This window comes from Rattus rattus, chromosome 13 (assembly GCF_011064425.1).
Source record: "Rattus rattus isolate New Zealand chromosome 13, Rrattus_CSIRO_v1, whole genome shotgun sequence".
Lineage (NCBI taxonomy): Eukaryota > Metazoa > Chordata > Mammalia > Rodentia > Muridae > Rattus > Rattus rattus.
The window spans coordinates 15,550,500-15,574,688 of NC_046166.1; the positions used below are offsets into that span (position 1 = coordinate 15,550,500).

General features: G+C 48.0%; 1 protein-coding gene across 1 annotated transcript; it reads right to left on the reverse strand.

Moving 5' to 3' along the window:
* Window positions 1-470: 470 nt before the first annotated feature.
* Cdhr1 (cadherin related family member 1) lies at window positions 471-19,798 on the reverse strand. Its single transcript, XM_032919080.1, has 17 exons — window positions 19,360-19,798; window positions 18,709-18,804; window positions 17,713-17,858; window positions 16,645-16,695; window positions 15,376-15,465; window positions 13,313-13,399; window positions 11,983-12,099; window positions 10,777-10,920; window positions 10,361-10,439; window positions 9,085-9,185; window positions 7,052-7,255; window positions 6,449-6,601; window positions 4,444-4,608; window positions 3,841-3,908; window positions 3,026-3,254; window positions 2,186-2,443; window positions 471-1,661 (listed from the first exon to the last, which is right to left on the reverse strand). Exons 1-17 carry the CDS (start codon window positions 19,412-19,414, stop codon window positions 1,125-1,127), a joined length of 2,580 nt encoding a protein of 859 aa, XP_032774971.1. The 5' UTR covers window positions 19,415-19,798; the 3' UTR covers window positions 471-1,124.
* Between the last annotated feature and the right edge of the window lie 4,391 nt (window positions 19,799-24,189).

The window sequence follows — 24,189 nt, forward strand, 5'->3', positions numbered from 1 at the left end:
TTTTCAGGATTTCCCTCTTCAGGAGTATTGCATATAAATAAGATATATCCCAATGAGAGAAAGAGTGTGGAATAGGAGCTCTCAGACCAATCCCTGCCACCGATTAATGAGTGCACGGAGCCAATAACCCTAGGAGACTCATTTCCCTGTCTGAGTCAAACTAACTTGGACTGGAGCTTACTGCCTGATTCTGGTTCTTTGAGACAGTGACGTGGAGGAAAGTGGGGACGGAAGGGAAGCTGTGTGAGTCAGGAGAAAGCCGTTATCAGGCTGTGACTCAGCATAGTCCCTCCTGGGTGCTAATACTTTCTTCATGAGATGTAGCCAGAGAACCGGCTTCCAACAAATACTTTGTAATCCTGCTGCTTCGCACTTGCTTAAAGCTGCTTTCTTGGGGTTTGCTTTCTTCATCTCACGGACAAGGAGGAAGACAATAGGAGTTTAAACTTTATCCGCAAGGATAATGATATGAGAAGGGCTGGATCAAAATGGACGCATTCTCTGAGCTCAAATGTGATGTACGCCTACAACCTTGCCTGGTCTCTTCAGGGGAGGCTGGAGATTTCTGCTCTCAGTCTAAGAAGAGCTCACTTTACACCTCTTATCTGGATGCTAATTCTATCGTTCACTGGCTTTGGACACAGTCAGCACCAGCTTTCAGAGCGTTTTGGTCCTTTTCTTTGCCTGTATTTGTGTCTCTGCATCCCACAAAGCTCACTGACTTTCAACTTTAGTTGAGAACCAGCCTCCTTCGACCTGCTTGTTGGCTGAAGCTTGGAGATCTAGATTCTTGCCAGTCTTGTTATTCATGGTCAGGGGCCCTACTTCTCAACTAAGGATGACAAGGCCCCAGAAGGACTCCAGTGACTGTGGGATGTAGGGTTGCTGGGTAGAAATACACAGACTTGACTCCTTGTGGGCTTCTATTCTCTGAAGAATAGAGAGCATTATAGCTATGCCAAGGATTTGAACAGTGGGTATGTATTTGCCAACTCAGTCTGAGGCATCTCTCACCCAAAGCCCTTTGCAGAGCCCTGTATACAGTGTTACAACGTTATACAAAATAGGGGTGACCTTCAGGGTCAGTATTGGGGGAAGGGAAGAGAAAAATTATGGGACGCACTCTAGACATAAGCCTTGTTACCTAAACTCTTCTTCTCAAACTTTTGCTTGAGCTCCGACACCAAAGAAGACTGAACAGGACCTCCCAGAGGTTTGGGTGTGGGTAACTGTTGGGATGGCTGTGGGGTAAGGGATCCAGAGACAGTAGGCACTGTCTGTTGGGCCACTGTACTGGATGCCATTTTGGGGGGCGGTGGGAGAGCTGGAGCTCTTGGGGGCACCGTGACTCCCACTCTGCTGTTATTGCAGTTCTCATTGGGAGGATCCTCTCTGAGTATAAACTTGGAAGCAGCCTTGGCCCTCCGGAATTTGAGCCATTCTATTCGAACTGTGTGGGGTGCAGGGCTGGGCCTTCTACGGAGCACACGCCGCACAGGCAGGACCTTGTTAGACTTCTTGTTACGCCAGAAGGTGGCTGTGGAGATGAGGACGGTTATGGCCACAACAATGGCCATGACACCAGCCAGTACACCCACGGCCTTCATGGGATTGTCCTTGGTCTGAATCAGGAAAGCAGCCATGGAGCTTCTGGACAGCCTCTGGAAGAGAAAGCCAGCCCTGTGTTCAGCCGCTTCATCCTATCCCCTGAAGAACAGTGGTGTGTGAGCTTCCCTAAGTCTGACAGGTTAAGCATCCTGCCCCAAGGCACCCCTTTGAGACCCTCAGGCATACTAAACCACAACAGACCACAATAACCTCCTTCAGATTCCAAACTCCTCCTTTCATGGAGTGTTCTCTTTAAGTAGCAGAATATTGCTTGTCTTTGATTACAGGGAGACCCATAAACCCAAATGAACCAGGGACTTCATATGTGATGAATTCCTGCCACTGAGCTGAGAACTACTCATAATGAATGATTTTATTTCTACCTTTCAATGCGGGAAAGGTAACCCAAAGGCTTAGATAACCCAGAGCCACACAACTAGTTAATATTGTAATCAGAATTTCAACTTGATTCCCAATCCTATGGGTTTGATTTCACAGCAACTCCTTGGTAGAACTCAGTATCCTTTGACAGAAGTTGCTCTCCACCCCCTTTTCCTGACCACAGCATCATACTCACCTCTGTGTCTGTGATGTCGATCTTGAGTAAGGCTGTTGTGCTGAAAGATGGAGAGCCTCGGTCCTTGGCCTGCACCTGTAGGGACCATGAGTATTCCCCGCTGGGTGTGATGTTGTGTAGGGCCTCCAAGGAGCGGATGGAATTCTTGATCCTGATCTCCCCCGTGTGTGCATCGATGTCAAACACGTTGACTGGCTCTGCACGGGTAATGGAGTAGTCGACCAAGTTGTTTGGTTCCTCTGCATCCTGGTCTGTGGCCTGAGAGAGAAAAAGAGGGGGAAAGCACTTGGGAAGATATTTGTGCACATTAGCTAAATCAGTATACATAGTGGGGCTTTCTGGGTTTGATGGGAAAGGATTCAGATATGATTTGCAGTAGATAGAGTTGGGGAACCATGGTCCATGTTTGATTCTATTCTGTATTATGTGGCTTTGCTCTCAGGATAAGTCTATGGACTGGGTGCTGGTGGCTCGTTATATGTGCAAGGATGAAAGCTTGAATGCCAAGTGGCTGGTCCAGAATGAGGTGGAAGGGGGATATCTATCATTCAAAGCAAGTCTGCTGGGATTCAGAATGCATACCTATTCTCCACTGAGAAGACAGTGTACTGTGGGACTAGCATGCTTTGAAGTCAGGCAGATCAGTCATGAATTCAGGCAAGCCCAACAGTCAAGCCCTCTGAACCTCAAGTTCAAGTAATGTCTTCATTCTTAGTGTTTTCTAGGTGGGGTGGCAAAGAAGCCATATAAAATGTCATGTAGTCTATTGCCCCTAGCAGGATAAGTTTAAGATCAATTCTTGTGGCCAGTCAGGGGTGCTCAGCTGCCTCTGATACCTACCTCAATTTTCAGTGGGGTCCCCAGCACCATCGTCTTCTCCTGGACGCTCTGTACAAACTGGGGGTAGTGGTCATTGACATCCAACAGAGTGACAAACACCTCAGCCAGGCTGTACCTCCCATCCATGTCTTCGGCCTTCACATAAAAGTTGTACCTCGAAGTGCCCTCAGCATCCAGGCTGGCCCAGGGCTGAGTGTAGATGAGCCCGGTGGAGGGGTGAATCAAGAAGCTGCAGGGCATAGGAAGGAGAAAACACAGGAACTCATGCACACTTGTACATTCATGCTCATGCCTCTTCACACACACACACACACACACACACACACACACACACACACACACACACACGCACACACACGTGCACTCATATGAATGCCTGCTAAGGTATATGCAAAAGACATTGGGCAACTTCTCCAAGGATCCCACCTGCTCCTCCCAATCCTTATGACCTGCCTCTTTGAGGCAGATCTAGCTGTTGACTATTGAGGTCAACAACCCGAAACTCAGCCTGTGCTCCTTACCCCTGGCCTGCTACCCTTCGCCAAGCCCCAGGCTATTCCTGATCACCTTATACTCCAGGCTATGACCACAACCTCCTCCTTTTCCAGTCCCCTCAGAAGTGTTTCCCTTATCTTTATCTCAGGCTCTCCATGGTTCCTTCTATTCCTGACCCCTCTACCCTGTACTTTGGGATGCTTACCTCCCTAATTTAGTTCTTATCCTTCTCCAGGTCCTTCCCGCCATAAACCAGAATCCCTTCACCCAGAGTCTCATAAACTCTTTGCCTACATCTTTGGGCCTCCAGATCTACTTACAGGTCTGATCCGGTCCCATAAATGGAATACTGGACTTTGCCCCATGGTCCTGTATCTGGATCCACAGCCTGGAAGACAAAAAGCTCCTACTGGCTTCGGCACTGTGATGAGGCAAGTGGTAGTTCCTGTAGCTGAAGGCAGCTTGCAAAAGAAAGCTGGCAGAGTCTGGGGTACACCCAGCAGGGGAGGGAGTAGCCTGAAGGCCTCTCTGTACCCTAGTTTTCTTCTGGGAGGTATCAAACGTGAGAGAACCCAAAGGGTTCATATCCAGAAGACGGTTATTCTTTCACAAATGAGAGGGAGAAGGGGATGGGCTTTGGGCCCTGTGCTTGGGGTTTGCACGTACATCCCCATTATCACCAGCAGTTCTAGAAGCCTAGCCACTTCTATAACTCATGGCAAAGGTGAGGAGATACTCCATGAATAGATTAAGAGACTGCACCTTCTGCCAGGATACAAGACGCTTCCCTCATCTGGACCCTGATGTGCGGGAAGACACAGACTATCATTACATGAAGAATCAGAGAGTTAAGAGGAAGTGAGAAGCCTGTTCAAGATGACACCTATTGACTGTAGACCTTATGAGTCAGCCCCCAAACCTACTGTGACAGCCACCACGTTGGAGCCCCCTGGAACATTCTCTGGGATTCTGGCGATGTAGTAGTGAGAGGTGAACTTGGGAACATTATCATTGGTGTCCAGAAGCTGGATCACAATGTCTGCTGTGGAGCTGAACTTCTCCGGGGTGTTCACTTCAATGGCCAGGAGCTGGAGAAAGATCCAGAAACACACTTGTCGGGGTGGGCAGATAACCCAGCATGAGCCCCATACACACCACCTGTCATCTTTCAGCCATGGGCTCCTCTGCTCATCTCTCCACCTCTGTTGCTTTAGTGTTGTTTTATTTGAGTCTGGGTCTGACTACAGATTCCAGCCTGAGACTTACAATCCTTCTCTCTCAGACTCTTGAGTGCTGAGATGGCAGTCATGCACCACCATATCCAATGTGCAATGTTTCCATTTTCTGGCTCCTGCTGGGCTAGCCCTGACACCGTCTCCACAGTCTCGCTTGCATCATGCCTCCTTTGATCGTCTCAATGCTAATGTCCTTATCTCTCCCATTTGTACTCTGGCCCAGGTGTTGCCATTGTTTTCTTTATCTACAGATCTACGTACCGCATTGTAATCCAAATTCCACCTGTTCTTACAAATTTCTCCAGATACAAACCAGTATGATTTTCTCACCAAAGGAAATTCTAGATAAGCATTAACTTGGTTTGAGTAGCCACAGTAGCACATGCTTATTATCCCATGACTCAAGATACAGAGGCAGGAGGATGATGAGTTTGAGGTCAGACTGGGCTACACAGTGAGCTCCAGGTCAGCCTTGGCTATGCGACAAGGCTCTGTCAGAAAAAACAAACAAACAAGGAGACAGACACAAACCCACAAGCAAAACCAGCAAGGGATGGCTGGATGGCATTAAAGCCTTCAGTAACTTGGGGACAATTTGCATTTTTAAGGCTAGGAGCAGCTGTCTATCCTTAGCTTCCTTAGATCCCACTGGGAAAGCTTGCATGTTTCATTAAGTTCTGCATAGTTCTCCTTAGGGTTATTCCTCAGAATGCTGTATTAGTTCCTTTTGCATTACTGTCTTTTATCCCACCATGTTCACATTCCCCGCCCCCTCCTCTCATTCCATCCATAAGAAACTTTCTGGGTTTAGAGTGCTGACTCTGTGTTGTGATTTTGCTTTCTTTCTGAGTCTTTCAATCGTTTCTCTTAAATTTGTCTAAGAAAACAATCATGTGATGTCTAAAAAGACAATAATATTCCTTTTCACCTCCTTTCTAACAATTGCAGCTCTTGTTTCCTCTGTCTGAAAATGATGTCATTCTGAACATTGAGGTAAATTGTTTTGGTGACAGCACTCATTCCTGTTTATTCCCAACTTCAGACAAAGCTTTTAGTGTTGCACTTTTTACCATGATGCTGGCTATGTACCCTGTGAGTATATAGAATTTTAAATAAAGATGAGTTAAATAATATTATTGAAGTACATATTTTTTCTTTTCATTAATATATTCCTTCCATGTCAATATATGGTAAGCATTATATACGTGAAATATATATGTATATACATAAATATTTCACAGTTTTACATAATTATAAATGACATCAAAGAAGTATACTTCTCTACTTCTGTTCAGGTTGTCATTGGAACAGACGATAAATGCAAAGGCACATGAGAAACTGCGTTTGATAGTTTCTCTCTTTCCATCCATTATCACAGCACACTATATTGGTAGTGCACCCTTGACTCCCCAGCCTTACATTCCTGAATCAGTGGTGATTTAGAAACTGGTACCTCAATAAGGGTGAGGCCATGAGCACTTTGCTGGGTGTGGGGAAATCTCCGCCCTCACCCTCAGCCTACCTCCTACTGTTCACATGCCCATAGGATGTGCAGAGACTCTGGGGCCAGACTAAGTAGAGACATTCGTGTATGGATATGATGATGATACCCCACCTTGACTTCAGACAGTGGTGTGAGCTAGCCCTCTCCCAGCCCAACCACTGATGCAGGGCAGTGCAAAGCATAACCTACCTTGAAGGTTAACGACTTAGACTTTTCAAAGTCAATGGCAGCTGAGTTTTCCACTATGATGGTCACTTGAGCTTCATTCAGGACTGTCTGTGGCACCACTCGAAAGATGCCTCCGGGTCCCACCAGCCGTAAGTTGAATTTGGCATTGGCTCCCTGAGCGATATAGTTTGAAGAGAGGAAATAGACGATAAAGGAGAAATAAGAGGCATCATATATTTGAGCTAGGTGTAGAGCCCTTACATGATCTTTACCCTCAGCAGTGTGTAATTTTTCTCTGTAAAAGTGAGTTAATTAAGGATCAGACTTATCAGGGCATGAAAATTAAGCAAGGTAAGAAATTAGTAAGGCCCAGTTCTGTGCTGAGCATAGGAGGAGGCAGAAACATTTACCGATGTGCAACTGAAAGGTCAGATGGAGAGGGCCTTTCTCGGACTGGCTTTTACTTTGTAACTGATGATGCGTAAGCAAATAGTATGGGTTTGATCACCATCCCTCTGCTAGTTACACCACAGTGTTTTATTCATTCTGTGCCCTGCCTAGGCCCTCTCACTAAAACCTAGCACGGGACACAGACCTAGTCAATTTCAAGTCATGAACACATACCTGGTCGGAGTCATTGACAGTGATCTTGAGTCCACGGAGGATTTCCCCCTGGGGCGGGTGCTCAAACATAGATAGTTCAAACTTGTTCTGGGGCCCGCTCTCCCCATAGAAGGTTGGAGGGTGGTTATTGAGGTCCACGATCCTGATGATCACTGGGACTGTGGACTGAGCAGCTGGGCTTCCTGAAGAGTTGACCTCTGTCACCTATGATGGGGACAGACGGCTATGGCTGTGTGGCAGGCAGACTGTTACTGGTCCTAAGAATTTCTCGTCCTGGTGTTTGTACCCTTGTAATTGCTCTCTCTCAGTGTGACTCAGCCTGACAACTTGCTTTTGACGGACAGCATGATTAGATTATAAGAGATTATAATTCCGTTTTGCTGGCAGAGTTTCTCTTTCCCAAGGCTTTCGTGAAACAGGCAGCTATGCTAGAGAGGCAATGGATGGGATAAGGAGCTACCTGTACTCCACAGGCAACAGCCATCAAGTAACCGGGTCATACCAAAACCAAGTGAGCAGAAAACCAGTCCTTCTCCACCCAAGCCTTCGATGAGACCCCAGCCCTGAGTATCTGATGGCAGCTATGTCAGTGACCTTGGAATCCAAGATCCAGTCAAGCTGGACTGGGACACCCACCCACACACTGTTATATATGACTTTATACTGTCTTAAGCGACTAAATTAAATATGATTTCTCATGAGGCATTATCTAGATGATATAGGCTATAAAGTCAAGACTAAATGTCCATAGGCAACCCATGAAACTTGTGTCAAATATCCCTTTTTGTGGGCCTTGAGTATTCACAGGTACCATGCAAAACTTGTGACGAGCATCCCTTTGCTAGGGCCTCTTTCCTGTGTTGTATAAGGATATGCTACTTCTACAAAGACAATCTAAAGCACTCTTCCTCAACCCTCCTAATACTGCAACCTTTTAATACAGTTCCTCATGTTGTGGTGATCTCCCAACCATAACATTATTTTCACTACTACTTCATAACTGTAATTTTGCTAATGTTACGAATCACAGTGTGAATATCTGTGGTTTCTGATGGTCTTTTAATACAGTTCTTCATGTTGTGGTGATCTCCCAATCATAACATTATTTTCACTGCTGCTTCGTAACTGTAATTTTGCTAATGTTACGAATCACAGTGTGAATATCTGTGGTTTCTAATGGTCTTTTGGTAGCTGTGACCCACAGGTTGAGAACCGCTGCTCTAAGGTGACCCTTGAAGTCCCCGTGCCACACCTGTCTATAGCTTACTCCTCCTCAGAAGCCTCTGAATGCTGTCCTTCCATCCTACCCCGTTCAGTCCTCACCCATCCACATTTACAATTTTCACACCGGTTAGCGTCAGAGGGCTCAACAGCCTAGGTTACATGACTCAGCTCTTGGCAAGTTCTCATTGACTTCTTCAGGCCCTGCTGTTTCTTCCAACTCCTCCCACATCCTCCTCTCCCTTAACCTCTGATGCTCTGCAGATGTGAACTTTGCCAGCGGCTCCTCTCTTGACACAACCATCCTGGGGTGGGGGGATATCTTGGTCCCTCCATAGCTATCCTGAATATCTCGGTCCCTCCACACCTGTTGCTGTCACATAACACCCTGGCTCAACGAAACTTGGGGAAGAAAGGGGTTTGTCCCTGCTCACTGTTTCAGGAACCGCTAATCATGGCTGAGAAAGTTACAGAAGTGGGAGCTTAATGGTAACTGGTCATATCCCATTCACAGTCAAGAGCATGAGGAATGTACATGCTTGTGTTGATGGCCTGCTCCTGCTTAGAACGCATCTAGCTTTCTCTTCTTGTACTGAATCCAGGGCCAAGCCCATGACACGATGCTCCTTCTGCATTCTCACTACTCCTGCTTGTTCGCATGTTCCCCTCTGCAAGTGCTTTCTGCAGCCTGATGCAGGTTCCTTGGAGGAATGTTTCCTTCCCTCCCCAGACTGAGCCCGTGGCTCCCATCACATTTGCTGCTCTCTAGGACTGACAAGTGGGTGGGGCAAGCCAGACTAGTGGAGCGTCACCTGTACATGAAGCTCATACACCTCTCTTCGGAGCTGGGCAGGGCTCTGAAGGACGGAGATGGCTCCAGATGTCTCATTAATTTCAAAGAGTCCATCACTCTCTGTCACAGAAAAACATCCTGCAGTTTAGCATAAGGTCAGAAGCCAGGGAGTCATACCACATATTCCTCTGGTATCTCACGGTGGACGGGGCTTCTCATAGACTATAATACTGCAACCCTCTGCGTCTTGCCAGTGAGGAAACTGAGTCTTAGAGGGACTTGTTTAAGGTCCCCCAGCCAGTGAAGAAGTACAGATCTAGATTCAAACTTGTTTTTACTGCTCTCAGAATCTATCTCATGTCCCTTTGTGTGTGTGTGTGTGTGTGTGTGTGTGTGTGTGTGCGTGTGTGTGTGCCTGTGTGTGTGTAAGAAAAAAGGAACCGGAAGACCTAAGGAGAGAAGGATATAAGAAAAGGAAGATGGTGGAGAGGGGGGAGTGGAAGGAGGGAAGAGAAAAGACAGGAAGCAACTTGAAGATGGAGGGTGTAACCCAGAGGTAAGGACAGGGCATGGGGTGAATGGCCTATAGCTGCAAGATGGTTCCAGAGGTGGGGTGAGAGAAGACACCTGGAAAAGGGGCCCATGCATGGGCGATTTCTGGATGGTCATGGGCATGTTTGGATTTGAACTCTTGTGTTCCAGTGTGTCTCGGGGAAATTACAGCTGTGAACGCATCTAGGATCTGACATGGTTTCCTGAGGGTTGTGGCGCTCACCCCAGGGACACTGCTGTTGCTTGGCAATAGTCCAGTTATATTAAGAGAACATTCCAGAGTTATCTGACTTTGTAAAATCACGAAGTAGTCAGTGTCTATTAGCTCCTCTGAACCTCAGTATTCAACACCCAGGCCTGGTGCTATGGAAATGCCACAATGTCATTGTATCTAATGCATTTGATTTTCTGACCCAGTCAAAGAGAGTGAGAACAAAACAGATCAGTTCTCAAAGTGTGAGAAATGTGGCTACACATGCCATTGGTGACCATGTCCAGGGCAAAGAGAGTGCACACGGCTCTCAGGAGCCTGTGGCGCTCTCTCTCTCTCTCTCTCTCTCTCTCTCTCTCTCTCTCTCTCTCTCTCTCTCTCTCTCTCTTTCTTCTCTGGATATAATGACAAGCAGGGATAGAGCAAAGTTGTCATCTGAGGGGACTAGCCCCACCCCCCACCCCCTGCACCAGCTTCCTGTCGTTTCCCTCCCATAGGTGAGGAAACAAGGCAGAGAGCTACCCTCACTTACCATTCAAGAGCCTATAGAGGATGTGGTTGGGTTTGCCTCGGTCTCCATCTATGGCAACCACCGTCAGCACCTCCGAGCCCTTGGAGAACAGGAGAGGCTGTTCTGAGGTTGTTAGTAATGAGGGTTTCTCCCCTTACCCAACACTGCCCCATCCTGGACAAGAGGTATCATCCCACTCAGGTAAAGAGTTAGGTTTTGGGTGGCTCCATAAGGTGACCCTGCTATGTCCTCCCAGGGCTGAAGGAACCACCTGAGTGAACTTCACCACTCCCTGCCCCCAGAATCAAAGCATGAGTTTGCAGAAACTCTTTGCCTCCTAACTCTTAGCCATTTGCTTTGAGGGGAGACTGGTGGTGAGTTCCGTCATCGTCGGGGTAGTCCTAGGGAAACACTGGCTGAGAGATTCAACCACTCACCGGAAGGGTGTCTTCGTACACATAACCATAGTAGGGTGTACCCACGAAGATAGGGGCCGTGTCCTGAACATCTTCCACATTGATGGTGACAGTCGTGGTGGCTGAGAACACCACATCAGCTCCTCGAAGCCTGCCCCCACCATCCTGGGGAGGAATCGGTCCAGAGAAGGATGAAGACAAGCTGTCCTCAGGGTGACAAGCTCCACTTGAATGGGACTCTAGCCTCCCCCTGGGTGTGAAGCCAGCTGGGCACTTTTAGTGCCTATTTGTTCTTGGGTCTCTGGGGCCCATTCTCCTTTCTCACTGCTGTTGCCCATGCCAAAGCAATGATGCATGGAATTTTTAAGGCAAATGTCTGGCAGGTTTCTTGGATACAGGATTAATTAACTCTCCAGGTACATTATGTATGATGAGTGATTAGGAGGAGGAACCAGACCTAAATTCCTACTCCTAGCTGAAAACCAAGCCTCAAGTAATTTCTAAGAACTTTCCATATGTCCAGTCTATGCTAGGGACCAAAGCATCCCAGGAATATGACTTGGGCCTTTCTCTGTTTAAGAGTAAGGGAAGTAGCAGCTAGCAGGTAGAGTGGTACCCAATCTCCTGGTACAGACTGTAGGAGGGTGGCCCATAGGAAAGCAGTGATCTGAAAAGGGACTGATGCAGAAGAATCCAACAGGCCTAATAGGACAACTGGGTTTTCCTTCTCCCTTGTGCAAGAGGCTTGACTGAGGACCTGCTAACTCCCAACCTCCCATGGTGTGTTTCATAAACTGAAATGAGAGCCTTCATTAATTTTCAGTAATGGGGACATGAGGAAACTGAGTTCAGAGAAGGTAGCTGGTCACACAACAAAGAAGAGCCTCTCGAGCCAGTCAGGCCAGCAAGAGAGAGAGAGAGGCAGTGGGGCTTCTGAGAGGGACGCAAATATCTGTGTCATGGCTGCCTCCTCTATGAAAGGGCCTAACATTTAAGTTTCTGAGGAGTTGTATGATAACCCTCAGAGGGAAATGTGGTCTCTCTAGGCTAACAACACCAGCCTTCCTGGAAAACGTGTTCAAGCAGAAGAGATTCAAAGCAGTTGCCTTCTGGTCCCTCTTTACCCATATTATGTGTTTTGCTCTTGAAAATCCCCGCTCCTTCATAGAACCTCACTGAGCTCCAACCTAGCAAAGGCTGAAGTACCACTGTATCTTCCTTTGTTACCTTGGCAACCACAGTGATGAAATGAGCCCTCGACTTCTCATAGTCCAGTGTGGCCCCAGCCTGGAGTCGCAACACCCCGCTGTGACGGTCTACGGTGAACTTGGAGGAGTGTAGGCTCTGTAAAGTTGGGGAGCAGCTGAACTCAGGGAGAAAACTACACCAAGAGCACTTGCTCTGACTACTGAATGAGTCATTGGTCTTCCTTGCATGGGCTTTCAGGCTTAGATTCCACGTTCAAGAACCCTGTCTGAACTTGAGGTTTTCCTTCACCAGTTTTGCTTGGGTTTTCTATCCCTCAGTCAAAAGCATCTCATTCCCTCCCAGAAAATCCTGCTGGCTCGTGGCAGGAAGAAACATTCAAAGAGTGTTCTAACTTGGTTGAAGCTGGAGATTAAGTGTGGTAGCAAGAGAGAGAGAGAGAGAGAGGTGGGACCTTCAAACCACACCAGGTCTGTGGTAATAAGATGTAGTGTGTGACAGGAGATGGTGAGTAACCAGGATGTAAAAGCACTCGCCTCTGGCAAGGTGCTCAGGGCCTCTTCCAGTTGGGAAGAATCAGGACATAGGCCCCAGAGACCGTAATTGGAGAGTTACATGTTGGTTGACTAAGCAAACCAATGTTTCTCATTCCCGGCTTAAACCTGAGAAAGCTGAGGTAGAAGAGTGAAGGAACGTGTTGGGGGACTATGAGTGGTCAGTGTGTGTTTATGGGGCTCCTCCCTAACGCCTATGAGTTCAGAGGGTTTCTCTAGGACTTGTAGGTTTCGCCGTGAGGCTGTATTACTTTGAGAATTCTGAGAGCAGTTGACCAAATGTGGAAAGAAAGGGAGGAGGCACTGCACAAAACCAGCAGCCATGAGAGGGTGGACAGCAGCTCTTAGGAGACCAGGAGAAGGCAGAGGTTCAGGAGAAAAGCCTCCGTCTTTGCCAACACAGAGAGAACGGATGGGAGTGAGCGCTGGGGCATCCTGGCTCTCTTTTCGGGATGGTTTCTTCTCCTCCTTTTCCTATTGACTGTTTCAGTTCTAAATGGACTTCTTGCATCCCGTGTGGGTGCTAAATGTCCAGGATTTCTTTAAGGAAAGGAATGGGGAAAGTAGAGAGCTGAGGGGCCCAGAATCCTAGAGGTGGGGGTAGGCCAACTCTGAGGTAGCCAAGATGGGCCCATGAGAGGAAGAGTTCCTCTTTCTTTCTGCTTTTTGCACCTGCGGAGTATCCTGGAGAAGAGGCACTAGTGGGTGTATGGGGGTTAGCTGGTGAGGGAGTAGAAGACACTCAGGTACCCTCCCCATCTCAAGGCTCTGGATGCATCCTGTGCGTCCCATCTTACCTGAAGGAAGTAGGTGACACTGCCTCCAGAGCCTGTGTCCTTGTCCTCTGCCTGGACCTTAAAGATGCTGCTCCCAGCAGGCGTGTTCTGAGGGGTCACACACAGAGATGTGTCAGTGTCAGTGACAAGATGGTGGAGGAGGCAGAGGCATGGGCGCCATGGGACTGAGGGGTCATGGCTGATCAAAGATTAGTGAGGGGCAGTGACAAACAAAGCATCCAACAAGAATGGAGGGGGACAGGGACAGCGGGTCTGAGGGAGTGGATACAAGGCAAAGGAAGGGACAAAAGGCAAGCCAAGAGGGCCGAGGATGTCCTCAAGGAGAGAGAAGAAAATACTAGGCCCCTAAGTGCTAAAGGATTTAAAAGAAAATATTAATTTATAAACAACGGCAAAGCTCGTATTCGGGATCATAAACATGGACATATTCAGGATCATCAGAGAACACATACATGGTTAACAGCAAGAATGGAGTATCTTCCACCACTGACTTGACTTAGAAAACATGTTTCTGAAGCATGCGTGTATGTGTGCGTGTGCATGTGTTGTGTGTGTGTGTGTGTGTGTGTGTGTGTGTGTGTGTGTGTGTGTGTGTGTGTGTGTGTGTGTGTGTGTGTGTATGTGTGTGTGTGTGTGTGTGTGTGTGTGTATTCTCTCTTTCAGTCTTGTAGGTCTTAGGGATCAAACTCAGATCATCGGGATTGCGAGCTTCTAGCCAGTCATCTATGTGAGTGCCCCCTTTGTAAACGTTAGAGAGGAGACAATTTTTCTCTTGTACAGTAGAGCAGAGAATAAATAAACAAGGTGACCTTTTGGTCTTTTTCTTTTGGAAACATAAGAAATAAGTGACTTCTTCCCGAGGACCTGGGTTCAATTTGGGACCCATATGGTGCTCACAATCATCTGTAACACTGGCCTTTTGGGACACTGTGCACATGTGGTGCACAGATACATATTCACGTGAAACGCTATGCTCATAAAAATAAATAATAAAAAATTTTAAAAGAGTTTATGTGTGTGACTCAGTAGAGTAACTTCAAATTTTTTACTCCGTCTTAAGAATTCTTTTTGTACTAGAGGACATACAGAGTCCCAGTCAATATTGGCTAGTTTTATGTCACTGGACTTCACCCCCAGTCAGAAGACAAAATGATCTGAAGTGGAGACAGGAGGACCAGAATTCAAGGTCATTCTTGCTACATAGCGAAGCTGTCCCAAAAACAAAAAGCCCAAAACCTTTTGGTTTTGGTGACACCTTTTGGCGACACTCTTGATTCCCAGGAAATAAGACTACAGATGTGTATCATCACATCCAGGTTGAAAGCAATCAAGATTAAAGGGGGAAAAGATGACTGTATTTGGCTGGAAAAATAGTTAAGTGGATTAGAACACTGAGTCTTGCAAAGGACATGGGTTTAGTTCCCAACACCCACGTGACAGCCAAGAGTCATCTCTAAGTCCAGTTTCAGGAGACTTGACCCTACTTCTGGCCTGTAAAGGTCCCATATCTATGTGATACACACATGGACACATGCACATACAATAATAAGTAAATATTTCTAAAAGCTGTAATTAAAGGTTGATATTTTATGGAAGTAGAAATTTAATGCTTAAGTATAGAAATCTAAGGGAATTCTTGGTTCTATCTGTGTCTGCTGGGCTGTTCACTTGACAGAAGCTATGAAAATGATGCTAATGACCTAAGCTTGATACTGAAGGAATGGAATTCTGTTATAGAGAAAGGAAAAACTGGATTCAGAAAGCATCTTTTAAGTCAGGCAAAAGGAGTTAAAAACCCTATAACCACACATGGAAAAATATTAAAAAAGAAATACACCAAAATTTAGAGAGATCTCAAAGTAGAGGGCTTTAAAAACACATATAAAATGTCTACAATGACTGTGCACTTATGATTAGAGTGAAAATAGCAATTGGGAGCAATGAGTAATGGACAGGTGTGCTATACTCAGGGCCCTGTCCCCTGCACAGGTCATAGGGCAGCCTGAGGTCAGGCCATGGGCCCATGTGGGAGCTTCATCCCTTTCCAGAGATCTCTTACTCACCTCTGGAACCAGGATGTTGTAAGGCTCCTGGAGGAACCTGGGTGCTTCATCATTGGCATCTGTCACCACTATCACAACTTTCTCTGCCACCTGTGGAGTAGAAGGGTCAGCAGTTGAGGCAGGAAGACCTTCTTGGGAGTAGAAATAACAGCTCCTAACGTGCCCAGGTGTATCTTCTCTCTCCCTCCCTCCCTTTCTCCCCCTCTCCGTCCCTCCTTTTGTTTATTCATGCAAACAATATTGTTAGGCAATCCCTCAATGACAAGTAAGCACTGTAGGAACTGAACCCTTTGATGGGATATTTCAGGGACCACAGTGGCTTAGCTATGAGCAGAAACCAGTGCTTAGAGATAGCATTTAGAATGACAATGTAATAAATGAGTCCTGAGAACAATCCCCTAAAGAGAACCACTTGAGGTAGTTTGTGCCTATAACCTGTGCCAACATGCCCTTCATGCTGAATGCTGCGCCCACACGCCTTGCAAGGAGCCTGAATTGTGATGGTGGACGCTGGGAGCCCCTGGGATAGGAGGTGTCAATCCTCAAGTGACTTTGCCAGGGCGAAGAGGCACAAGTGAGCCAGGAAGTCGGTGTCAATGTGCAAAGCCAAGAGGAGAGGGGCACACAGGGAGTTCAGAGTACAGTAGACACTGGATGGATGGATGGATGGATGGATGGATGGATGGATGGATGGATGGGGAGAAGGGTTGGGAGAAGCAGATGGCACCTACAGGGAGGCCTTGCAGGGTGACTTGGATTTCATCCTGGGGGAGGTGAGGGCCAGCTGTCAGTGCTTTCACAATTGGAGGGCCGCCAGACTTAGGTTTCACAGTGAAAGCTGTGACAGCACTTTAAATGCAGATTGGGTGGTCAGGGAGCCCTCTGAGGCCTGTTGTAATCCTGTCAACATTGAAGTGGCTGGCAGAAAGTGGTGGTTGTGGGAGTGGGGGGTGAGGTGGGGTGAGGAAGAACACCTGGCACCCAGGAGCCAAGAGCCAGCAGCAGACAGTGGCAGACAGTGGCAGACAGTGGCAGACAGAGAATGAGGGAATGGGTATGAGAAGACGCAGGGTAACGTGAAGCTCAGAAGTCTTAGTCTCTACTTGTCTCTTGCCTTCCTTCACCTATGGTCTCACTATGCCCCTCAGATGTGGGCGCTTTGAGTAGGTCTTCACTGTCCTGGCTTTGCTTTGATCAGGGAGTCACACAACTGGAAAGGGAACCATACGCCCTTCAGGCCAGAACACTGTCTGAGGAAGACCGACTCACCAGGTTCAGGCCGTCGGAGATGCTGATGATGGCTTCTATCTCATCCTCTCTCTGTGAAGCAAAGGCATTGAGTGAGTGTGTAGATTCTGAAAAGCCGAGAGCTGCTTAAGGCTGTGCTAAACTGCACCCCTGTCAGAGAAGGCTGTTTTAGGGAGCCCAGGAGCTGAACAAGGTAAGAGTATGCAAGGCCTATGAAGCTCCTTCTTGCCACACCTTATCTGGGGATGCTCTGGGTGTCCAGAGTTCTCAGAGAGCCAGAGGGTTCCTTGTGTCCCCAGCGGATGTTGTCTTGCTTGAAAAACAAGAGGGGCAACCCTGCTGGACTCAAGAGAGGAGTCCTCTTCACGTCTCCTCTACCCTCCCACATCTCTCCACACTCCAGGATTTGGCAACGGTCCATGTTCATGTCACAAGTGTTTCCTAGGACTTGGTGGGATCTCGGGAAGTTACTAGATCCACACATTCGCAGGGCAGTGTGCTGGCAGTGATCTGTCAGGAAGCCCGCACCGCAGTGGTGAGCGCTCTTCCCCTCAGCCTCTCTCCTGTTCCCTCTGCTGACCTGTGGTCAGTAGGTTTTACTGTGGAACCGGAAACAGCAGTAGCTCCACAGCTCGGGTGGGGTTATGTTCGAAAGGGAAGGGAAAGGAAACCCAAGCTCTGTTATTCCAGGGTTCAGAAGTGTCCAGAATCAGTGTTGTTTTCTAAAGTCAGATGCACTCTTTCACTTTCTCTCTAGCCCAGTCTGTGGTGCTCCCTGTAGTTTGTGGGAGCTCCTCCAAGGTTAGGCTTAAAATCCCACTCTAAGGGAGGTTATTTCAGAAACTTTTTAAACACAATTTTTTAGTTAAACATGTCTAAAGGTAAGCAAAGCTAACAGGTGCCATTGAAGGGATTGCCACTATTCACACCAGAAGAATAAGGAAGTCTTTGCTCATGAGAAACAGTCTAGGGGCACAGCTGCAGTATGGGGATCACCCCCTCCCTTACACCCTCTTCCACAGGAAGCAGCACAGAGGTGTCTGAACATTAACAAGCAGTGGCCCAATTTCCCCCTCTTCTTGTTTATACCTCTCTGTCCAGCTCTTCCACCAGGGTGATGTTTCCAAAATTGGGGTCAACAGAAAAGACACTTCTAGTGCTGGGGTCAAAGCTGATATGGTAGGAGATAGGGTCTCCCTCGGGGTCAGTCCCATTTAGCGTGTACACATGAGAACCTGGAAGGAGACAAAGGGAACATCTGGACCTGGGGACCCAACTTTTCCTGAAAACAGAGATTAGAGAGTCAACTACTACTATTCAGTGCTGAGGTCCTCAGCCATGCTGCCTGCTTCCTACTAATCTTTCTTCCTCAAAGTCCTCAGATGTTCTCATTAACCACTTCACAGATTGGGATCTGTAATACAGCCTGTGAAGGAGGTATCTAATGGTAGCAACTTCCCCTCTGCCTGGAATGAGTTCTCTCCCAGATGCTGAAACTAGAGGGGTTCTTGGATCAGAAACTAGGTGGAGTAAGGCACAGACACTCCCAGGAGGGGGTTGACTGCCTCCCAATGAAGGGCCTGGCTCTTCAGGGATTTCCGAATGCAAGCTCCTCTGTTCTGCTCTCTTCCCAGGATGAACCATGACAAGGTAAAGTACGAGTGTGAACCCTTCCTCTCAATTCCCCACCACTCTCAGCGGGTTAAAGGTTCTTGTCTGGCTTTGAATCCTAAATACAGTAGGCTTGTACATGCAAATATGTTTGCTTGTTCAAGGTCACCCCCTAAGGAGCACCAAGTTTCTGAGAGAGCCAGCCAACCCCATCATCGGAAGACCCCATCCCAGTCTCCACCAGGGGTCCGGTTTAGGTCACCATGGCAGCAGTGACCTTCTTTGCCATTACCCTGGGGCCTTCAGAGCACAAACAGGGTACCCACGGGAGCCAACACAGTGTGGCATGCGCGTGCCAGAGGGAGTCACGAGTAAGTGGTGTCACTGAGTTCTGGGGAGGTGAGTTTGCCCTCTGGGGGAAACTCCCTCTGGGGAGACCCGGAATGGCTGATATGGCCAAAGCTACTTTCTTACCTACAGGAGTGTCTTCTGGGAGGCTGAACAGGGCCATGTTTCCGTTGGTGCTGCCCACTCCATTGTCAAAGAAGTGAGGGGCAAAGTTGGCCTGGGCTAGGAAAAGAATGAAGAGAGGAGGACAAAGAGACACCCAGACAACCTGAGAGAGCTTGACACCAACAAAGTCGCCTGTCTGGTCCCAGCTAATGAAAAGGAGGGGCTTGCCTCCCTGCAAGGAGCTCCTCCCTAGGGCACCTGGGGAAGGTATGCTTGGGCTGAGATCAAGCTCTTCAGGGACACATTTTATAGCAGGCACTTAGAAACAAGCTAACGGACAATCCTATCCTATCTAAGAGCCTAGAGAGAGGCAGTGTATCCGGCCAAGGTCATACTTCTTACCTTCACTCAGACCCCTTGCTTCAAGCAGCCCCCCTGCTTCAAACTCGCTGTGAGTTTGGAGGAGACAAAACATCTAGTGGCAGAGCTAGGAGCCTGCCGGGATGCTGCCTCTAAGTCTCTGAAGAAGTGCCCAGGGACTAGTCCCATCGTCCTGCCTCGCGGCGGGAAACCTGCCCCCTTCCTGAGGTCTGCAATTGGACAATGCAGCCTCCGTCCTCGCATTCCCCTGGGGGGTACCGACGCCCACCCTCCAGGGCCCTCGCCGCTTACCTAGGTAAATGCGCAGCAGCCCCAGGACCAGGGCGGCCTGTGGGCCACGCCTCATGTCTCCGCGGAAGGGTCGAAAGCCTGGCCACTGCCGAGGCCGGGTGCTGGACCTCGGAGCATGCCCTGAGCTCGGTAGGAGAGCAGAGGCGACGTTGTGGGTGACGGTGGCAGTGGCAGTGGCGGGAGGGAGGGAGCGCGGGTGGTGCGACGGCGCTAAGCGGATGACAGTGCTCTCGAATCCGCACAGCTGGATGGCTCCGGTCAGGTTACTAATGAGACCAATTACTGGGACCAGCTTAGAGCGGCGGGCGGGAGGGCGTGACAAGACTACCTCCCTCCTACCACGCCCTCTCTGCCCTAGCAACCCAGGAGCACTGAGTGCAGAGGTGGAGCTCTGCACAGAAGAAACTGCCTGCCCCGAGACTACTTTGAACAAGCCACAAGAAATTCGGGTTTTCCTGTGGTTTTGGTGTGGCTCCGGCTGCGCAGGGATTTTCCTGATTTATTTACCTTGTTTTGTGGCTTTCAGGGGATCAAGACCTCTCTGATCAAAGCACTCGTGGAAATTAAATAACGAGCAGAGAAACAGCTCTTTCAGGATGGAGGGGTAGGCATTGAGAGACAAGAAAGGATGTTAGGAAGCGGCATCGCCTTAGCAATCAAACACGTTCTTTAGTTTTGGCCAAAAGAACAAGGGTAGAGAGGGTGTGTCCGGAATGGTGTAGGGACGCAGGAAAGTCCAGGACTCTTCCTAGATTAAACCCTCCTTCTTCTCTAACACGGTAGCGTGAGCAGAGATATCCCTTGTACCCTCCTCCTCCTTTTGGCCCATTCATCAGTTGGGAGTGAAGTATTTTCCCCAACTTGAGTGATAACTTGAAACCAGATTGCTATCAAAGCTGCTCCTGGGATGCTGTGCCCTTAGTCAAAGGAGACCCTCTACAAGTTCCGCGGAGGTCCCAGAATCCTCCCTCTCCTGGTACTTCAAGGAAGCGGATCACGCACACCCCTTGGGCCGAGCCTCTCTGATCGACTCTTAGCCAAGAATCAGGGATTCAGAGGATAGGAGGAGCTGAATCAGTACACCAAGAAAGTGGGGCAAGTTTTGGGTATTCTGACCACAAGCCTTTGTATGGATTCTGCTGGGTCTTTGACTGAGAATGTGTACAGGAAATCACACAAGTATTTCTGCATCTTTGTTTTTCGAGATGTTGGGACAAAGCTAGATCCTATCCAGAGAGTGGGAAAAGGTTTGCTGGAGATTCCTCGGACTTAAGGGTTCCCGAGGCAGGTGTCTCGCTGACATTCTGAGAAGACCTGGTTCTCTCTGCAGCTTTTCCACCATCTCCTCCCTAAGACTCCTGCAGGCATCTGATTTCTCTGCTCTCAGTGCATTCTAACAATGGACTTGCACTGGAGAAAGACAGAGATATGTTGGTCATAAGCTTTGCGCATGAGCGTGCGTGCATGCGTGTGTGCGTGCGTGCGTGCATGCGTGTGTGCGTGCGTGTGTGCGTGCGTGCGTGTGTGTGTGCGCCCATGCTTTACAAAGGAAACCTTTAAAGCCAAGAGAAGGCAAGTCACTATCCTAGGCTCACCCAACCAGTAAAGGGCAGAAGCTGGAGTCTCATCAGATTTGGGCTGGCTTTCAAATTGAAACTCTGTGCGGTTTAGGTACATAGTCACATAGCTACTGACGCTTTAGACTGCCCACTCCTCAGTCCATAGCTGCAATTTCATACTTAGACTCTTTTTTGTTTTTCTTAGAGAGACTGGCATGCCCACAAATGTACAAGCTCTGGAGGAGGGGCAGCCATTCATCTGCGTATGCCTATGACTCAGGGGTTTCCAGGAACGCAAGACTTTCAATACTAACATCAGGCAAGTCTCAGGTAACTGGCATGGGCAGATGGTTGCCCTAGACACGGCCCTGTCCTCAGAACACATGAAAACAGTGGCTCTGATTATGCACCATAGTCTTCTTTTTGTTGTTATTGTTTTGTTTCTTTGTTTGTTTTGGTTTTTGGTGGTTTTACTGGGTAGCCTTAGCTGTCCTGGAACTCACTCTGTAGACAAGGTTGGCCTTGAACTCACAGAAATCTGCCAGCCTCTGCCTTGCAAGTGCTGGGTTTCCAGGCATGCACCACCACCACCACCACAATCTTGACTTTACAGTGTAGCGAGTCTGGGCTACCTGGAGGGCTTGGTTTAATGTCTCTGGAAGGAGAACTCAAGGTTTGGTCCTTACCCTGTGGTCCTGGGCAGCTTCATGTACATCACTTTCACTGACCCTCACCTTTTAGGGTGACTCATTAGCTTTTTTTTTTTTTTTTTTATCTTCCTGGGCCTCCCTACATGGCCTCCTGTATGCCTTTCCTAATTAGGTCATCTTTAATTCAGGTTCTGACAGCTCTGCCTCTATTGGATTATAGCAGCTGGTCCACTTGTCAATAAACAAGACTTTGAATGTCATCTGTCTGCCTGGCATGGGTGTGTACTCCAGATGTCCTCAACCTTCCTAATGCTGTGACACTTAGTGCAGTTCCTCATGTTGTGGTGACCTCCAATCATAAAATTATTTCATTGCTACTTCATAACTCTAATTTTGCTACTGTTATGAGTTATAATATAATTTTCTTGGAGGTAGAGGTTTGTTAAAGGAGTCACAACCCACAGATAAAGAACCACTGTGTAAGAGTTTGCTAAGCCAGTCCCTTTTCCTCATACATTTTTACACAGTTATTATAACACAAACATGAGTTCGACTACTATTTGTAGACCCATTTGTATACACTCATACATACATACACACACAAAACATCAATGAACATAAACACCATCTTCATGTGAATTTGCTCGTCTACATGTGATGTTTTTGTTTTTTGTTTGCTTGTTTGAGACAGGGTATAGTTTCTCTAATGACCCTACTCCATCTTCTAAGCACACCAAAGTTCTTCAAAGAGCTAACAAAGGCAGTATAAGACATGTGGTCTCATTTCTGCACAGTCACTTCTATATGCTTGAGTTTTCTCCTGAAGCATGAACAACAACATTCATTAATTCCCATTTACCTTCATGAGCAACGTTCTTCACCGCTGGGAACATTAAAAGCTCGTGGTGCTGATGCTGGAAGTCAGTGAAAGAGGAAGGAGATGCTTGGTGTTTCTGGGGATCAGCATCTACCTCCTGGGATGATGGGCTTTGGTGAAGAGCTAAATTGCTCCTGGAAACCAGACTTGGGATTTCTTTTACTCCTTAGGGAAAGGACAGGTGTGGGATGGTGGTTGGAGGTGGGGAGTGGGTACCAGATCTTCACTCCTTTTTGAGCTCCTATGATGTGAACTGACCTGGGCCTGGTGTCCCTGGAAGACTGACCTCCACAGTACTATTTTCCAGGAAGTAGCTTTGAGCTGGCACACTGGAGTCACTACCACCCCCTGTCCTAGGATTTGTTCCCCTTCTCCAAGGACCAGATGTGTCCCATCTGTTTTTTATTAATGTTAACTATTTTGTCCCCTCCCCTCAGGGATACTGGGGCTTCCACCATTTTCTTCCTTTGTTGTGCCCATTTCTAGGATGGGATGGGCTCTGTCCTTGGACTCTTATCTTTCCTTCTCTAGTACATGTATAAAGTCTCTCATACATGTGTTTCTGTTTTTCAAGGGAGAATAGAAGAGAGATGAGGATGCGAGGTAGAAGCTACCTCCCTCTCATTGCCAATAAGTTAGGAGTTTCCTATACCAGGGGCTCCTCCTGATAAGTCGGAAAGAACCATGAATGGACTGTGGACACATCCCCAACTGCTCAGGAAGCCTGGGAAGCAAGAAACCATACTACTGTTTCCAAAGTCTCTTACCGCCCTCTGTACCTCTCCCACTAGACTGCTGTCTGCTGCTACTTGCATTCTCTCTTGCTCTTACCTGTTCTCATTCTTCCCTGTTCTCAAGGCAAATACAAGCACACGGTGACATTCCGAGTCCCAATTTTCCCTCTCTCCTGTGGGCCACAACACAGTTGATGAACTGCGCTCTGATTCTCAAATCTTCCTGCCTCTATATCAACCCAGTCAATACAGGACCTTGGACACACTCTACACCTACGTACCACACCAACACGTACCGTGTAAGTGGATGACACACATCCCAGCACACACAGCACCTCTCCCATACACAGCACATCCCTCTCTAGCTGGGACTCTCACTGAGTCCACGTCTCAGCTGGTGCTCTTACATGTCACCTTCGGTCCTTCACCTCGTGCTAACAACACAGCAGTGTCAGCCTCTGAGATATCAGAGGACCTTGTTCTTTGAGAATTAGGGCCCAGTGCAGAGTCTGGTCACTGTTTTCCCTGGGAATGGGTAGGGGAGGAGTGAGTGAGTGAATGAGTGAGTGAACAGCTTTGAAAGGTAGGTGGAAAGTTGGTCCCCAAGAAGATACGGGCTCTGATTTGACTGGGAATGACTGTCTCAAAGGATACTCTGCCTCTCAGCCTTGTACCTCATGGCCCTGGTGTTCTCACTCAGGGCTGGGAGTAATGCAGGAATGGGTGCATCTCACCTTGCTGGGAGGATCCGATTAGAGGGAGCTTTACTGAGTCAAACCTCTTAGAGCCGAGCCACCTGTCTCCTTTGAGCCCTGTGCTTACTGTGAATGTAAACACTGCTTCAGGTTGAGGCGTTTCTTAGGCCTTTCTGAGCCTAGCACTTTGCAGGGACCCTATACCTGTCTGCTTGCTCCTAAGTAGGTTCTTCCTGTCATTTCTATTTTATAGAAAACTGAACGGTCAAGCCTAAGTCATACAGAAAAACCTGGTCAGGACTGGACTCTGTGTCC